General features: G+C 48.5%; 1 protein-coding gene across 1 annotated transcript in view; it reads right to left on the bottom strand.

Annotated features, from left to right (window-relative positions):
- Positions 1-15786: 15786 nt before the first annotated feature.
- The window catches only part of LOC138301334 (uncharacterized), a 96436-nt gene continuing 94906 nt past the window's right edge, over positions 15787-17316 (bottom strand). Inside the window, exon 2 of the mRNA XM_069241701.1 lies at positions 15787-17277. Within this exon, the coding sequence (XP_069097802.1) occupies positions 15929-17221 (1293 nt within the window). The 5' untranslated portion in view covers positions 17222-17277 and the 3' untranslated portion in view covers positions 15787-15928. The remainder of the gene's footprint in view (positions 17278-17316) is intronic.

Genomic DNA, 17316 nt, shown 5'->3' with positions numbered 1-17316 from the left:
ACTTGGTTCACACTCAATACAACTAAATTTGGGAGCAAAATTTGTTTCAAGCATTCAACAGTAAGTTAGGTAAGGGAAAGGTTTTGTGTGCTCCATCAAGTTAAAAGGAGGTTGCAACCCAGTAAAACACAGACCCAAGAATGTGCCACATCATGCAAGAGGTGTACCATCCAAAGTTCTTCAGAAAATGCAGTTTGAGGGTATTACCGAACCAGTCAATGTCACTCATTAGCTTTCCCTCTGTGGTTTTGGAAAAAAACATGTCTGCGAAATTACACACTTGCATTGATTTATGTTTCTAAAATAAGGCTATTTGGGTAGAAAAAATTTCCCTGCCCTAGACTAAAGATTTAATTACCAATGTTGGTCAGGTCAAATAGTTCACAAAATGTCAACTTTGTGTGTCATACCATGAGGTGGAGGTTGAATTCCACCATATTACGGCTTTTGTGATACCTGATTGTACATTTCAATTTTGTCTCATACCATTTGGTCTGGCCTCAACGGCTTCTGTTTTCCCATATGTCATGTCCAAAATGTAGAACAGCATAAATAATGACGTGGCATTTCAGGATGACATCCTAATTTTTGCCGAAACAGAGGACACACATAACAAAGCAGTAACCAGTGTTTAAATTGTTTTACAGTAACATTACATTATTCTAAAAAGAGAAAAACGCATTTCTGCTCTAGTGAATGCGATAAAATATGTGGGACAAATGCTGTCTAGTGAAGGAGTTAAACCCACACCGGACTTGGTAGATGACGTTATATATGCAGCACATCTAACAGACAAAGACAAATGAAGGTAATATTTAGGTGTTTGTGAACATTATTCAAAACGTATCTGGCAATTTCAAGTTTAATAGAATGCTTCAGTGAACTTTTAAAGAGAAACAGTGTATTTTCTTGGTCCCCATTATGCCAAAAGAACGATAGTCTAATAAAGCTAAGCATAGCCACAGCTTCCGCACTACAAACTTATGTTGAAAGTCAGAGCATATGTGTCTCTGTTGATGCTAGCGCATATGGAATGGGGCAGTTTTATCTCAAAGGTCTGGAACAGATGAAGTAGCAATAGGTTTTGCCTGCAGAAGAATGAGCGATGCAGAAACACTGTACCCGGTGTGCGGTGCTGCAACATTGGGGACTGCTGAGAAAGGACCACTGGGGACTGTTGTACCCTGTCGCTGCCAGCCCATGGGCCCTCCTAGGGTGACTGTTTTGCTGGCATGCCACAGTGTTGGCAGAGATGGGAGAGAGTGGAGGCTGTGTCGGGTTCCTGATGAGTCGAGCAGGGCATGTGGCTCAGCTGTTAGCTGCTATCTCTCTCTGTATTGTATGGGGGCGTGATGTGGATGGAGAACGGTGCTCCCTCGGCTGTGGAGAAGGTTACCTATCTAGGTCGGCAACCAGGAAAGGAAGTGGTGTGGCTGAACATGAGCTGGGTCCCCTCAGCGGCCCCTTGTCTGGAGGTTATGACTCCCTGTGACTTCGGTTGGCTGAGTGCCTCAATGCCCTCAGCCCCTGTGTGATGGGAGCTGGAGATACTCTGCTGATGTGGCCCAAAACATTGTGAGGTCAACATCCTCGTCTATATCTACCTATATTTGAATCTCTATTGATTTTGTTTAATAACTGCTTGTCCCTGCAGTGTGATCGCCTATTGTTACAACCACAGGAAGGGCCAACCCTCACCGGATGAAAGTCCTGTCATCTTGGCTCCTGCTGGACTGAGGTGTGACTTCTGGGGCCCTTGGTGTGGCGGGGGTCACTGTAATGGCCTATAGCCTAACGCAGGGTTCTGCAAGGTCGGTCCTGGAGAGCAGGGTCCATGCCAGATTTTTTGCATATTCACATTTAGAAAAATGTAGATTTCTGAAACATCTTTTTCTAAATGTAGATACGTAAAAAATCTGGCATGGACCCAGCTCTCCGGGACCGACTTTGCAGAACTCCGGCCTAACGTACGCTGGGCTTTAGCTACTAGCAGCTCACCTAAAGATACTTTGTACCAGTTTACTGCAACAAGAGTTGGTCCCTTGTGGTCAAGGGCTCTACTTCTGAGCCCTAAACCCAGCCTTTCACTATGGGTCAGTCTGGTATTAATTAGACTAAGCTCACATTTGATGCCAAGAAGGCGTCAATGAATAACTCACCAGCTGAGAACTCTTCCATTATGGGTGACAGAGGAGAGGAGGCTGACCCCCTAACTGCCCAGGTAGCTGTACTCTACTACTTCACATGTAAAACAGTCTCTAGACAATCAAAGCATCCAGGGTTGACACCATGCAGCACATTTTAGATAGCTTTGCTGAGCAAGTACATGGTGCAGAAAGGCATCTCTCAGAGGTTATCGATGAGGCAACACCACAATCCAATAAAATACACAACATGAGAAAGCTTGTTGGAATAACCTGTGCTAAAAACAAGGATCTCAAAGCATGCTCACGCCAGACTAATCTACTCATAGTGTATATTCCGGAGTTCAAAAATGTGTTATTATTGCCCGTGTACTGAATTATAGGGACTATGACTAATTTCTTAAATTATCAGTTGAATTTAAAGATCTCTCTTGCAAGGGCTACAAGATTTTGATCTTTTGAACTTTACATTGGTGGCTCAGGAGGTGTACTATGCAAAGACCTGGAATTCAGTATGTTATGTAAGGCTAAAATGTAATGCTAAACTCCAGATCACTCATGAAGGGAAGTCAATGTTCTTCACAGACTCTAAATCCTCATATCCTTTCTTAAAAAGCTCGCCAAGGAGTCGCCTGATAGATCTTCTACATTGTCCACTCCTGAGTCATGTCATGACATTGATGACAATGGCTAACTTATCACACCACCTTTGGCCAAAGCAAAGACCAAAAATGTTTTTCTTCCTTAGGCCAACTACTACTTCTGTACCTATAATATGATTGTGATACACCCACTTCTATCCGCCCTGACTTGTGGCTCCCTGCATGGCGCTGGCCCCAGTGGCCATGCCCAGGGGACATTTGTTCCCTGGGCATGGCCATTGGGGTGGTGGTCATGACTCCTGTCTTTACTAAGACAGGAGCCATGTCCATGGGGGTTGTGCCCCAGAAAATGGTGCAACACTGCTTAGAGGCAATTTTTTTGGCTCCAAACAGTGTAGCACCATAATTTGGTGCACAATCCTTACGCAGTTTTGCGTGGAGAGTATAAATCTGCCCCTAAGTTTCCTAGATGCCATTATTTATTAGAAGACTATTAGCATGTAGCATGGACATGTCCCCTTGTTCAATCATACTGGGAATCAATCTTTGACACTTCATAATCTTGGACATCATATTGCTCCCTTCCCCGTTTAGGCTATGTGGAAGACCCTCCTAAACTAACCAGAAGATATGCAGCCCTGGCATTATTGCCAAGAGTGGCTATGAGATGTGGCAGGGGAACCACATCCACTATCAAAAACTGGATTAGAGACCTCATATACTGCAAGGATAATGTGGATGCTTGCCCCTATAGGCTACCCTGCACGTCACGCCCCATACGGTCTCCTCTATGTACATTTTTGTTGGTCACAAACACACTGAAGTATGGGGAACAGAATGAATAACTGGTTCGTGAACTGGATGCGGTTGTATGAGTCAGATATGGTTGATCATTTGAGGCTTTTGGCTCCGCAATTGACTGTCTAGACTGTTCTTGGGTTAAATGTGTCAAGCCTCTAGATTATGTGCATTACGAAACTCTACGACAGGTGCTGATGACCTGTTGTATTGTTCTACATTAAAAAAAACTTTAAAAGTAGGACTGTTCCTGAATGGGATGAGGTGATAAGGTTGGCGGGCAGAGGATTTCTTCACCAGGAGAAACATCTTCCTACTGAAAAAAGAAAAGTTTCATTTCCAAATGAAAGACTTATGGAATTCATTGACTTGAGTTCATTTCTGTAGAGCTATAAATGTTAAAAAAAATACAAGTTCACAAACGTTTATTTTTTATTTAAGAAATATAAAACTTTAAATAGTAAAATATTCATTCAATGTCAATTTTGATGTTAATATTATAAAAAACGTGAAGGAAACTATTTCACATAACAGAGCCAAACGTTGCATTAACCATATTAAAAAAAGAGAATAAAATAGAATTAAAAAAAGATTAAAGAAACAACAACAAAAGGATAAGAGCAAAGAAAACGTGGAAGGCTACAGAATTGTGCAATCACCATTAATTCATTATTAACCTGAGGTAATTTGCATTTAAGAGGGATCAGTTAAATTATGGGTCAGACTTTATACAATGTAAACACTGGAGAGCAGATACACATTGGTTAATGATAACGTGCAATTAATACTTTCGTGTCTGATGTCTTACCAGTAGCCAAAGTTTACATGACTGCAGGGGGCGCCTACTCACTGTGTTCAGGTTACACAGTCTAACCATTAACAGCATGGCTCAAAAAGTCACACGTTTATTCAAGTAAGTCCCAGGAAGAAAAAAACAATTCTGACGTTAAAATATGGCTTGTGAATCAAACTCTATGTTTTTAATTTACAGGACAGACTCTCTGATTTATGGTTATTATTAATTACCATGAATGTACCTCATTCGACCTTCCTTTTGTTTGTCCAATCTAGCCTGGATATCTTACACAGTCCTAGGAACATGTGCCAGTGTAGGCAACGCTAATCTACTTTTCCTTTTCTTGCTTTTTTAAATCTTTTAACATATATTGTCAGGTGGATTACATTGAAAAGCAGCCATTTTCAATGAGCATAAAACTCTGTCTTTTTTTGTTGGACTGCACTGCTTCTCAGCCACTAGGCAATGCTGATCAATGATGCTATGTGATGATGATGCCTAACCTATTCTTTTAACCAGTCCAGGACCAATTCTGCATCATTCCCCAGAATCGCATTACTGTGCCTCAGATGCAAGTCTTTGGTATCATAAACCCTGGTGCATTAGACAGAGACTATCTGCATCGAATATTGAAAAGAAAACATGGTAGAAGAGTTAAGGGGATTATCCAAAGCATGCATCTGCTTTATGTAAGGATAATGCAATAAGTTGTATATTTGCATAAAGACAATCACTTGATTAAAAAATGCACCGGAGCTGTGGTCCCATCACATTGTTGGGCGGTGAGACGTTGGATTAGGTTGGAGATGAACGTTATTTCAGTTCAAGGTGTTTTAGCTTACACACTGCACTGGGTAGGGATGTAGAGATCAGGGGCCAGATGTAGCAAGGCTTTTACGCATCGCAAACAGTAAAAATTGCTGTTTGCGAGGCGCAAAACCCACATCACGATGCCCATTCCCATTCCCATTTTGCGAGTCGGTAACCTGGTTACCGACTCGCAAAATGGGACTGCGAGTCGCAAATAGGAAGGTGTGTTCCCCTTCCTATCTGCGAGTCGCAGCGCGATGTAAGATTGCTTTGAGACCGCGAAAGCGGTCGCAAGGCATTCGCATTTACCACCATGGGACCCCTTCCCCTTTGTGAATGGCCTGGAAAACAAACTGACACGTTTCATTTTTTCGTTTGTAATGCATCTCGTCTTCCTTTAAGGAAAACGGGCTGCATTACAAAAAAAAAACTGCTTTATTTAAAAGCAGTCACAGACATGGTGGTCTGCTGTCTCCAGCAGGCCACCATCCCTGTGAGTGCTGCGACTCGCAAGGGGATCACAAATTGCGACCCATCTCATTAATATTAATGAGGTGGGCCTTTGCGACCCCCTTGCGACTCGCAGACGGTGTCAGGGACACCACCCTGCATCCTGCATTGCGACTCGCAATTTGCGAGTCGCAATGCAGTAATTTCCTACATCTGGCCCCAGGTGCATCGCTTCAGGGAGGGTATTTGGGGTGTTACACCCTCCTTAATAAATGTTTTTTCTAATACAATGTTGGGTACTGGTGCCTTCAGTTGAGTATGGTGAGGCATCTGTCAGATCTCCTCAGGATTTTTACACACACACAGGCAAAAGCATACACACTCTCTCTCTGCTTTGAAAGCCCTAAAAAATGTAAGTTATTTTACAAAAGATTGTGTTTTCTCTCACTTAGGGCCATATGTACGAACACTTTTTCCCATAGACACAGAATGGGTAAAAACCTTTGCTACATCTGGCCCTTAGTACTCCTACCAATCTGCATTCCTCTCCCTTTTCACTGCCACTTAGTACCTCTTATGCATTGTCATATAATGTATTTTAACATTATATACCATGGTGACTGTTACAAAATCTGAAGCTCACCCCCTCAAGCTTACTGACCAATCTGCACCCCTGGAAGAGATATGCCCTTTGAAGCTGATTTATTCCATACACACAAGATAATACATTTCTAATAATGTACTGATGTTGGTTGCAATATATTGCATCAAGCAGATGTTAACTTTGAATGTGGTCATAATCATTTAACAAAGTGATCAAAAATAAAAAATAAATCCCTTAAAATTTTAGAGTCAGACATTTTGCAACAGGGAACTGTTTCATGGAAAATATTCCATTTTAGCGGAACCAGGTCATGGCAAGATACATATTTGACCAATAAATTGAAACAAAGTCTAGGAAGTATTTTCTATATTCTAGATGCCAAGCTTTGGCCAGTCTGCCATGTTCACTCCAGTAGACCACATAGGTTGTCATTACAACCCTGGCGGTCGGTGTTAAAGCGGCGGTAAGACCGCCAACAGGCCTGCGGTAAAAAAATTGCAATTACGACCGTGGCGGAAACTGCCAACAAAGACAGCCACTTTAACACTCCGACCGCTACGGCGGTACAAACAAACAGCGCTGCGGTCACCGCCAACAGACAGGCGGGAGACAATGTACCACCGACACTATTATGACAGGCCAATCCGCTACCTTTTCCGGGGCGGATTCACCGTGGATAAAAACAGGGCGGAAACAGGAATCCCGAAGGAAAAACGCTCACCTCTACACACCCCACGAGGAACGAGGACGCCATGGATCCGAAACTCCAAATTCTACCTGCAATAGTCTTCCTGCTCCTCTACCAGGAGCACAAACGCCGGCGGCGAAGACCACAGTGAGTACTGCACCTAGGACACAGGGGAAGGGGGAGGCAAAAAACAGGGACATACACACGCAACACCCCCACCCTCACCCACTACAACACACACACTAATGCAAATCAATACATCACAGTTACACCCCCCAAGCCCCCCGGAAGAATGCAAAGACAATAGAAAATGAGTGTAACCATTGTAATATATTAAAAGCAAGTAGGCAGAAATATATATATATATACACCACGTAGAAAATATATACCAAGCATAGTAGTCCAGGTAGTGCTCTAAGAAAGTCCGTGGAACACTGGGACCACACGGTATGGGCGAGGCCCACACAAGATCCCCGACCATGATGGAGAGAACACTGCAGGGGCATCAGAGAGCAAATAAACAGGCACCTCAGTGGGAGGGAAAGGGGGGGCACCTCAGCCACTTGAGTGCACGATGCCAAATCCACAAGGGGGCCACATGCCCACTGTTCCATCCTGGGGAGTGCAAAGCCACAGTCTCTCAAGTCTCTACAGTGGGTGGTTTGCCCACTGTTCAATCCTTGGGAGTGCAAGGCCACAGTCTCTCAAGCCTCTACAGTGTGTGGGTTGCCCACTGTTCAATCCTGGGGAGTGCAAAGCCACAGTCTCTCAAGTATCTACGGTTGGTGGTTTGCCCACTGTTGAATTCTGGGGAGTGCAAAGCCACAGTCTCACAAGTCTCTACAGTGGGTGGTTTACCCACTGTTCAATCCCGGGGAGTGCAAAGCCACAGTCTCTCAAGTCTCTACAGTGGGTGGTTTGCCCACTGTTCAATCCTGGGGAGTGCAAAGCCACAGTCTCTAAAGTCTCTAAAGTGGGTAGTTTGCCCACTTCCATATCCTGGGGAGTGCAAAGCCACAGTCTCTCAAGTGGATAACAGTCCCCACTGGTTCTGGAGGGGGCATGGTGCCCAGAGTGCTTCATCCTGCTAAGGACAGAGGTAGTGGATGACAGTCTCCACTGGTTCTGGATGGGGCATGGTGCCAGAGTGCTTCATCCTGCTCAGCACAGAGGTAGTCGATGGATCTCTCCACTGGTTCTGGAGGGGGCATGGTGCCCAGAGGGCTTCATCCTGCTAAGGACAGAGGTAGTGGATGACAGACTCCACTGGTTCTGGAGGGGGCTTGGTGCCCAGAGTGCATCATTCACCCCCTGACAGACTCAGTTGCGTCAGTGCCCTTGCCGCTCATGGGCCAGCGATGCTTAAGACAGCGGTGCCCTGTTCAGCGGTGCTTGAGATGGCGGTGCCCTATTCAGCGGTGTTTGAGATGGCGGTGCCCTGTGCAGCGGAGCTTGAGATGGCGGTGCCCTGTTCAGCTGTGCTTGAGGCGGCGGTCTCCATTGCAGGGACTCAGCTGCTGGCGGTCCTTCATGGCCCAGTGGGGCTTTTGCTGGTGGTCCTTCATGGCCCAGCTGGGCTTTTGCTGGCGGTCCTTCATGGCCCAGAGGGGCTTGTGCTGGCGGTGGCCTCCTGGGCAGGTGGGCTGGTGCTGGAGGCCCCTCCTGGGCAGGTGGGCTTGTGCCGGCGGTCCTGTCCTGGGCAGCTGGGCTTGTGCTGGCGGTCCTGTCCTGGGCAGCTGGGCTTGTGCTGGAGGTGGCCTCCTGGGCAGCGGGGATGATGGCGGTCTTCTCCGCCGTGCTGCTCTTCCCAGACTTGCTGGGTTTCTTGTGGCCCTTCCCCACCTTGGAAGGTGTCACAGCTGACTCCACACTCCCACTGGGACCCTTGGGAGCGGCTTTGGTGGCTAGAGTCTTCCCCCTCTCCTGCCGGGCACTGGCCAACTTCTGATGCTTCACAGGTGGAGGACTGTCTGTGCTGTGGCTCCGTGCCACACTGGCTGCCCTGGTGGCCGGTGCACTCCAGATTCTGGTGACTACAGGCACCACTGGTCCCGGAGATGTTGTGGCTGAGGTGCTAGTTCGGGATCTAGGAGACGGACGGGATGGGGGAGGTGTGGGAAAGAGGTCAAGGTTGGACAGGAAAAGTTTTTGGGACACACTGGGACGGGTACCTGGAGGGGGTTTGGGAGTGGAGGAAGAGGTGGTGGTTGTAGGAGGTGTACGTTTGCTGACTTTGGGTGAAGGTGCATGCGCTGGAGGCTGTCGTGGGGTGGATGGCTGTTGGGTGGGCATGTGCCTGCGTTTCTGTATCTTGGGAGGGGGCGTCACAGACACACTGGGAGAGGACACAGGGGACGTGTGAATGGTAGTGGGGGTGGTGACTGCACGTGAGCGGGGTGTGGTGGTGGGTGTGCTGGAGAGGGACAAAGTGGCTGTAGAGGTAGTGCATGCAGGTGTGAGTGTAGACGAGACAGGGAGGGACGAGGGAGACGAGGAGGAGGGGGACACAGTGGAGGCAGTGGATGTTGGTGTGTCTGCATGTGTGTGATGCTTGCGTGAGTGCCTGTGGGATGTGTGGTGCTTATGTTTGCCTGAGCTTCCCTTGTGTGTTGACGTGTGTGCATGCTGGTCTGTAGGTGTGCTTGGGATAGGCTGAGGTACAGGGGATTGGGTTGGGGTGGAGGAAGTTGGAGGGGGGAGGTTAGACACAGGGACAATGGCTGCCATCAGTGCTGAGGCCAGAGTCTGAAAAGCTTGCTGAAGGGCCACCTGACCAGAATGAATGCCCTCCAGGAATGCATTGGTTTGTTGCAACTGCCTTTCTACACCCTGGATGGCATTCAAAATGGTAGACTGCCCAACAGTGAGGGACCTGAGGAGGTCAATGGCCTCCTCACTGAGGGCAGCAGGGGTGACTGGGGCAGGGCCTGAGGTGCCTGGGGCGAAGGTGATGCCCACCCTCCCGGGTGAGCGGGCACGGGGCGAAGGCTGGGGGGTTGCTGGGAGGGCGGTGCTGGAAGGGGGGGTGGCGGCTGTACCTGTAGATGGGGGTGGCACAGATTTTGCCGCCACCACAAGGGAGCTCCCATCAGAGGACGAGTCTGTGTCACTGGTCTCAGCTCCTGTCCCTGCTGTGGAGCTCCCCTCGCCCTCTGTCCCATTGGTGAAGTCCGAGTCCGTAGTGTGGCCCTCCATGGCCATGTGGGATGCAGCCCCCTGGTGCTCCGGTGCCACTACTCCTCCGCCTGATGATGCTATTGCACACAAGAACAGGAAGACCACAAAAAGGTTGGATGACAGAAGAAAGACATGTTGAGTGCATGCATTACCGCTACCGTTGGTGGACACGACAGACACAGAAGCCCCCTGCACTACGCCGCGCTCTTGGGCTCCACTGTTCAATTCCTGGGAAATGGCCTACAAGATCATGGACAACATCTGCACATATAGATGACACAGGGGCATGACTAGGTGTAGTTGTCACTCTACAGAGGTGGGGTGGGGTGCCACATGGCCTGCCTTACGGAGGGGCCTTGCCTACGGAACTCGCCCTGGCCTAGGGAAACCCACAGCTCACCTCCCCCACCCAGACACCTCCACTGCGCGCAAAGTCAGCAGAATGAGAGTGTACTCACCCCCTTGTAGCTGCTGTGATGCCCTCAAGTGCCCATCCAACTCCGGGTAGGCCACCGCCAGGATCCTGAACATCAGGGGGGTCATGGTGCGACGGGCACCCCTCCCACTTTGGGAGGCCATCCCCAGCTGAGCCTCCGCCGTCTTCTTGCTCCAGCGGCAAATGTCCTCCCATCTATTGCGGCAGTGGGTGCTCCGTCTGTGGTAGACCCCCAGGGTCTGGACGTCCTTGGCGATGGCACGCCAAATATGTTTTTTCTGGTGGGCGCTGACCTATATGAAATGTACAGGGGGAAGAGTAAGTAATTACCAACTGCACCGTCAAACTGATTGGCCCCCATCCCTACCCTTGCCATGTGGCACATGCATTCCCCGTCTTTCATGCACGCAGCACTCTCCCCCCTTCCTTCTTACATCCAACCCTCTCCACACAGGCATAGCCCATACAACATGCTCCCTGTGTACTTACCTGTTTGTCTGGAGGACCGTAGAGTAGCGTGCACTGGGGGAGGACCCCATCCACGAGTTTCTCCAACTCCTCCGATGTGAAGGCAGGGGCCCTTTCCCCAGACACTCGAGCCATTGTCTCTTCCATACCGAGGTCACAGCAGCACTTGCAGTGTAGGTCCTCTCCTTTCGAAGATCAGGTATCGAGTGATTGACCAGATAGAAAATGGCGGTCACGTCCGCGGCGGTGCGTACCGTCACCGCCGGCGTACATCGTCATTGGCTCCTGGGACCCATAGGGTCCAATGTTAACCAATGCAGCATTGCACCGCGGTCTTCGACCGCCTTCCGCGACGGTGTACAATGCCAGCGCAGTTACCTCACATCCCATTGTCCCACTTTAGAGGTCAGGCAGCCACCATTTCAGGGGCCCACATGGCTTCATTTTCAACTGCGTCGCACATACCTAGGCCTAGACTCAACACACATACAGGCCACCTTTTGTGTATGAATGGTGTTCTGTGTAAACTGTGGGTGCGTACCTCTGAGTTGTTTGACTCTGTGCTTGCTGTTGTCCTTCATAGGCACCGTCCGCTGGGACATGTGAGGAGATGGCGGCATCATCCGGTGTACCGACCGTTGGTGGACCTGTCAACAATGAAGGAGCGACATGTAATTATCACATACAGGTTTGACCGTGCCACAATCCAGGAACTGTGTACCCAGTTGGAGCCAGACCTGATGTCAGCAATCCGCCATCCCACAGGAATCCCCCCTCAAGTGCAGGTGCTGTCAGTGCTCTATTTCCTTGCAAGTGGGTCTTTTCAAACAACAGTGGCCATAGCATCAGGGATGTCCCAGCCTATGTTTTCCAACGCATTGTCCAGAGTGTTGTCTGCCCTTCTAAAACACATGCAGAGCTACATCGTTTTTCCTCAGGTGGAGGATTTGCCTACAGTGAAAGGTGATTTCTATGCCCTGGGACACATCCCCAACATCATAGGTGCCAATGATGGGACCCATGTGGCTTCGGTCCCCCTCCACAGGAGTGAACAGGTGTACAGAAACCGGAAGGGTTATCATTCCATGAATGTGCAGATGGTGTGTTTGGCAGACCAGTACATCTCCCATGTAAATGCCATGTTCCCTGGCTCAGTGCATGACGCCTACATCCTGCGGAATAGCAGCATCCCTTATGTGATGGGTCAACTCCAGAGGCACCGTGTGTGGCTATTAGGTGAGCACCTGGAAGCAAGACAGTGGGAAGGGTTGTACGGGTCTGGGGATGTCCCTCCAGGTTAGTGCGTGTCTAACAGTTGTCCCTCGCCATTTGCAGGTGACTCTGGTTACCCCAACCTGTCATGGCTACTGACCCCAGTGAGGAATCCCAGGAGAAGGGCAGAGGAACGCTACAATGAGGCCCATGGGCGAACTAGGAGGGTGATCGAGCGGACCTTCGGCCTCCTGAAGGCCAGGTTCCGGTGCCTCCATATGACAGGTGGATCTCTATTCTACTCACCAAAGAAGGTGTGCCAGATCATCGTGGCCTGCTGTATGCTTCACAACTTGGCTTTGCGACAACAGGTGCCTTTTCTGCAGGAGGATGTCCAGATGGCGGTGTTGTGGCAGCTGTGGAGCCTGTGGACAGTGACGATGAGGAAGCAGAGGAAGAAGACATGAACAACAGGGACTCAGCAATATTTCCAGTGCGACACAGGTAAGAGTACAGACCTGCCTACTACATGTACTTTAACACTACTACCTCTCTAATGTCTGTCGTTTTCACCCAGTGTATGGTCACTGAGTTGTCACTTTCCCTTACGATTTCACAGATGTGGGTCCCACTGTGTGACATCTGCTTAGATTCCTCATGGACTAGAGCTGTGTGACATAGGTATGTTGACATTACAATTGAAAGAGCATTTTGTCACTGTAATTGCTAATACACTATTTCGAAATCACAGACAGACTCTAGATTGTTTTGTGCTTTAAGTGTGCTTATTTAAGTGCTCAATATTGAAGGGGGTAGTAAAGTGGTGAGGGGTGATGGCGGAGGAATGTCCATGGCAGAGTCCAGTCTATTAGTCTCACAGGTGCATTTCCCATATGGGCATAGGAAGTGGAGCTGGGGCAGTTTAAGTATAGACAGGGTGACAAAGTGTGACAGTAGGATGACAATCAGGGTGGTCTCATTTCTTGGCAGGGGTCTTGGCATTGTGCTCTGTCTTGTTCCTGGATCTCAGGGACCGTTTGCGGGGTGGTTCTCCCTCTGCAGGGGGTGGGGTGCTGGTGTGGTGGTCCTGTGGCGGGCGTCCTGTCCACTAGCGCCGGCGGAGGTGGTGGGCAGTTCATCGTCCATGCTAATGTCAGGGGCCCCTTGTAGTGCCACAGTGTCCCTCCTGGTGTTCACAAGTTCCTTAGGGCACCCCTACGATGGTGCCCAGGGTGGGGCTGATGGTTCTGAGTTCCTCCCTGAATCCCAAATACTGTTCCTCCTGCAGGCGCTGGGTCTCCTGAAACTTGGCCAGTACCGTTGCCATCGTCTCCTGGGAGTGGTGGTAGGCTCCCATGAAGGAGGAGAGGGCCTCGTGGAGAATGGGTTCCCTTGGCCTGTCCGCCCCCTGTCGCACAGCAGCCCTCCCAGTTCACCTGTGTTCCTGAGCCTCCATCCCCTGGACCGTGTGCCCACTGCCACTGCCCCCAGGTCCCTCTTGTTGTTGGGGTGGTGGGTTAGCCTGGGTTCCCTGTAGTGGTGGACACACAGCTGATTGTCGTGTCCTGGGGACAGAGGTATGGGCTGCTGGGTGGGTGCTGTGCTGGTGTTTCCAGAGGGGGGAAGGTCTGTGGTGGCCTGTGACTGGGTGAGGGGAACCACCTGTCCTGAGGTCCCCGATGGGCCGGGCTCTGTCATCTAGATCCAGTTGGACAGAGCTGCTGTCATCACTGTGGGCCTCTTTTGTTGGTGGTGTGGACATGTGTTGACCCTCCTGTCCGGTGACGTTGGGTAGGGGTCCTGCAGGCGTATAAAAGGATGGTTATTACATCTGTGTGGCATGGGTTGCAATGGGTGGGTGACCGTGTACCCCAGTGCTTGCATTCCTGTGTGGGACCTTGTGTGACAATGGTTTAGGGGGGGTGTATGGGTATGTGCAGTGGACATGCTTTAGTGATGGGTGTCCACGCTTTGTTGTTGCATGCAGGGCTTGGTGTTAGGATGTGTGGTTTGTGATGTTGGGACATTTGTGAGGAGTTAGAGTGATGGGGGTGAGGGTGAGGGTGAGGGTGGGGGTATGAGATGGCATGCAGGTAGGGTGGGGGATGTAATAGTTAAGATTTGTCTTACCAGAGTCCATTCCTCCACCTACTCCTGCGAGGCCCTCAGGATGCAGAATCGCCAAGATCTGCTCCTCCCATGTTGTTAGTTGTGGGTGAGGAGGTTGGGGTCCGCCGCCAGTCCGCTGAACCATCAGGTGGTGTCTTGAGACCACGGAACGCACCTTCCCCCGTAGGTCGTTCCACCTCTTCCTGATCTCCTCCCGAATTCTTGGGTGCTGTTCCACTGCATTGATCCTGTCCACTATTCTTCGCCATAGCTCCATCTTCCTTGCAATTGAGGTGTGCTGCACCTGTGATCCAAATAGCTGTGGCTCTACCCGGACGATTTCCTCCACCATGAACCTGAGCTCCTCCTCCGAGAACCTGGGGTGTCTTTGCCGTGCCATGGGGTGGTGTAGGTGATGTGTGGGGTGGAGTGTGTGGTGATAAGTGTGCTGATATGTAGTGGGTTGTTGTGTGAGGTGCGTGGAAGTTCTGTGGGTGATGGTGTTGTGTGCCTGTGGATGCTGTTGTTCTTGCTGGTGCTGTCTCTCTCTGGCCTTCTTTCTGAATTTTTGGTAGTAGGGGTTTGTGGGTGATGTGGGTTTGTGTTTTATATTGTAATGGGTGTGTGGGAGTGGTGTGTGTATGTGTATCAGGTGTGTGTATTTCGAATTGTCCAATGTGGCTGTGTTTTGTAAAAGTGTGTGTATTTTGAGCGTGGCGGTGTGTACCGCCAATGGAATACCGCGATTGAAAGACCGCCGCATGGATTCGTGTGTTGTGATAGTGTGGGCGTTTTTCTGTTGGCATGATGGTGGAGGTTTTGTTTTCACCAGTTTATCACTGACCTTTGGTGTGGCGGACTTGTGTGGGTGTCTGAATTTTGGCGGATTCCGAAATGTGGGCCATAATAGCTGTGGCGGCATTCCGCAGCCGCGGCGGTGTGTTGGCGGTCTTCAGCACGGCGGTAAGCGGCTTTTACCGCCAATGTTGTCATGAGGGCCATAGTCTTCCAGAAACCAACCATTAGATCCTTCAATACACCACTCCAACTGCCCCATACCTGCTTACTCCTAATACAGTTTAATTCTAATTTGGAAGCATTTTACCTTCTATTGTTTTTTTTGCATTTCAGAATTTTGATTACAAAAATATTGACATGCCTGAATAAGTCAGTAAACATATCAACAAATTGCATACCATGAAGTTAAGTCTGGAAATGGTATGTATACATTTATGATTCTAAGTCAACATCTACTTACTTTGAAAATAGATATCTCGTCAAGGGATATATACGTTGTGGAAAGTACAGTAAATCTGTAATTAACTGTAAATATATACATACATTCAATATATTCTGGTTGCCAACACTTTTGCCACAATATTTTGATGCTTGTGTGTTTAAAACTCAATAATCCAGTCGTATACATAGCTGCAATCGACCCAATGTAAGTAGTTTAACAAACAGTATTGCTATGAAGTTGGGTGTCATAGATTTAATTTTAAATCATTATTCTGATCACAACCAGTCCTTTCATTAAGGAACCCACTTAATCTTGTTTTATGTGCATTTTCAATAAATTGTCTCCATATAAATACACTTTAATCTCTTTAGTAAGGCTTGCATTCAGCTCATTCCTAAAGGTGCTTAAGCACATTTGTAACTCTCGGAATCAGTGATGTGCTGTATTTCCAGATTGTTATGTCTTTAATTAGGGAATCTATTGTCAGGTTTGGCTGATAATGTTTTCTACAATGGTAAAGTACTGCAGTATTGTGAGGAACACTGACGATGCCCCCGGTCACCTCCAAGACGTTATGGACAGAGGTCTGGATGACTTTTCTTGGGTTGATGATCATCTTTCTCCCCTTGGATTTCCTGTCCTCTCTGCGTGGCTCACGGTAGATATGCTGCAGAATGTTTGTTCCTGGTACATCACCCCAGGCTGAGATGTTGAACGTATAATCAAACACATCAAAGCGGAAGACAAAGTTTTCAAAGTAGAAGACAGCAGTGTTGCCCCCTGTTTCCTCAAGTTGAGCCATCATGCTCTTCATATCCTGGGACTTTAAGGGTATGATCATTTCATCAATGTCATGGAGCAGTAAGTACCTGCTTCGGTACATATTCCTGTAGATACAGTCGTTGAGGGCTGTCAGCTGCCCATAGTAACCAAGGTCTGCTGGAACAATATCATAATGCCATCTCTTTGAAACTTTGAGGTGTGATGCAATCGGCCAGGGCACAATCTCAACAGTGCCTTCCAGCAGGTAATGGTGCAAGACTCTTTCCATCCAGCTGCTGCAATCACTCTTGTATATCACCACTCTCTGCACCCCCAACAATTTATACATTTCGATGGACTGCACAAACTGTAGAACATTGCTGTAATTACCAAACATGGTAGAAATGCAAACAGTGAAATTTGCAGACAGCGGCTCTGGGTGGCGATTTCTTATTTCAAACATAGGTATGCGTTCACAGTCCCCTTCTTGTGACCAGTGAATCGACACATATTGCGGATCACAGTCCAGTGGCTCAGGGCAAACGATATCTGCTGTACCATAAGGGAATCCAAACCTATCTGAATGCATGTCAATGCGTGCCTTGATTATCGTCACATTGCTGTTTTTGGATCGACAGTGAAACCAGCAATAAAGGTCCTTTGTTTCCTCGTAGTGGACAATCCCAATGATGCGAACAAGGTTCGTGCTTCTGTTGTCATAGTAGGCTGCGATGACAAAGGTTCTAGTGCCATTCAGAGCTGTGATGGTGCTGTTGGCAATGGTAGCCTTCTCAGAGCCCCCTTTATGTTGTTGTATTTTTAACATCTCCAACAGATGGTGGCATCGATTGATATTGTAGACCAATGCCATACAAGTGAGAAAGCAAACGAGTGATATCAGATTCTTAGTTTTTAGAGGAGTCATTTCTGAAGAGTTGGATATATATAGTGTTGAACATCTAGCATTCCCAAGTGCAAAGCCTATTAAAAAGAGGCACATGACAAAAGAGTGTTAGACAT

This window comes from Pleurodeles waltl, chromosome 6, assembly GCF_031143425.1.
Source record: "Pleurodeles waltl isolate 20211129_DDA chromosome 6, aPleWal1.hap1.20221129, whole genome shotgun sequence".
NCBI classification, from domain to species: Eukaryota; Metazoa; Chordata; class Amphibia; order Caudata; family Salamandridae; genus Pleurodeles; species Pleurodeles waltl.
The sequence above is the reverse complement of the archived record's forward strand: the minus strand, read 5'-3'. Positions and strand labels throughout refer to the sequence as shown.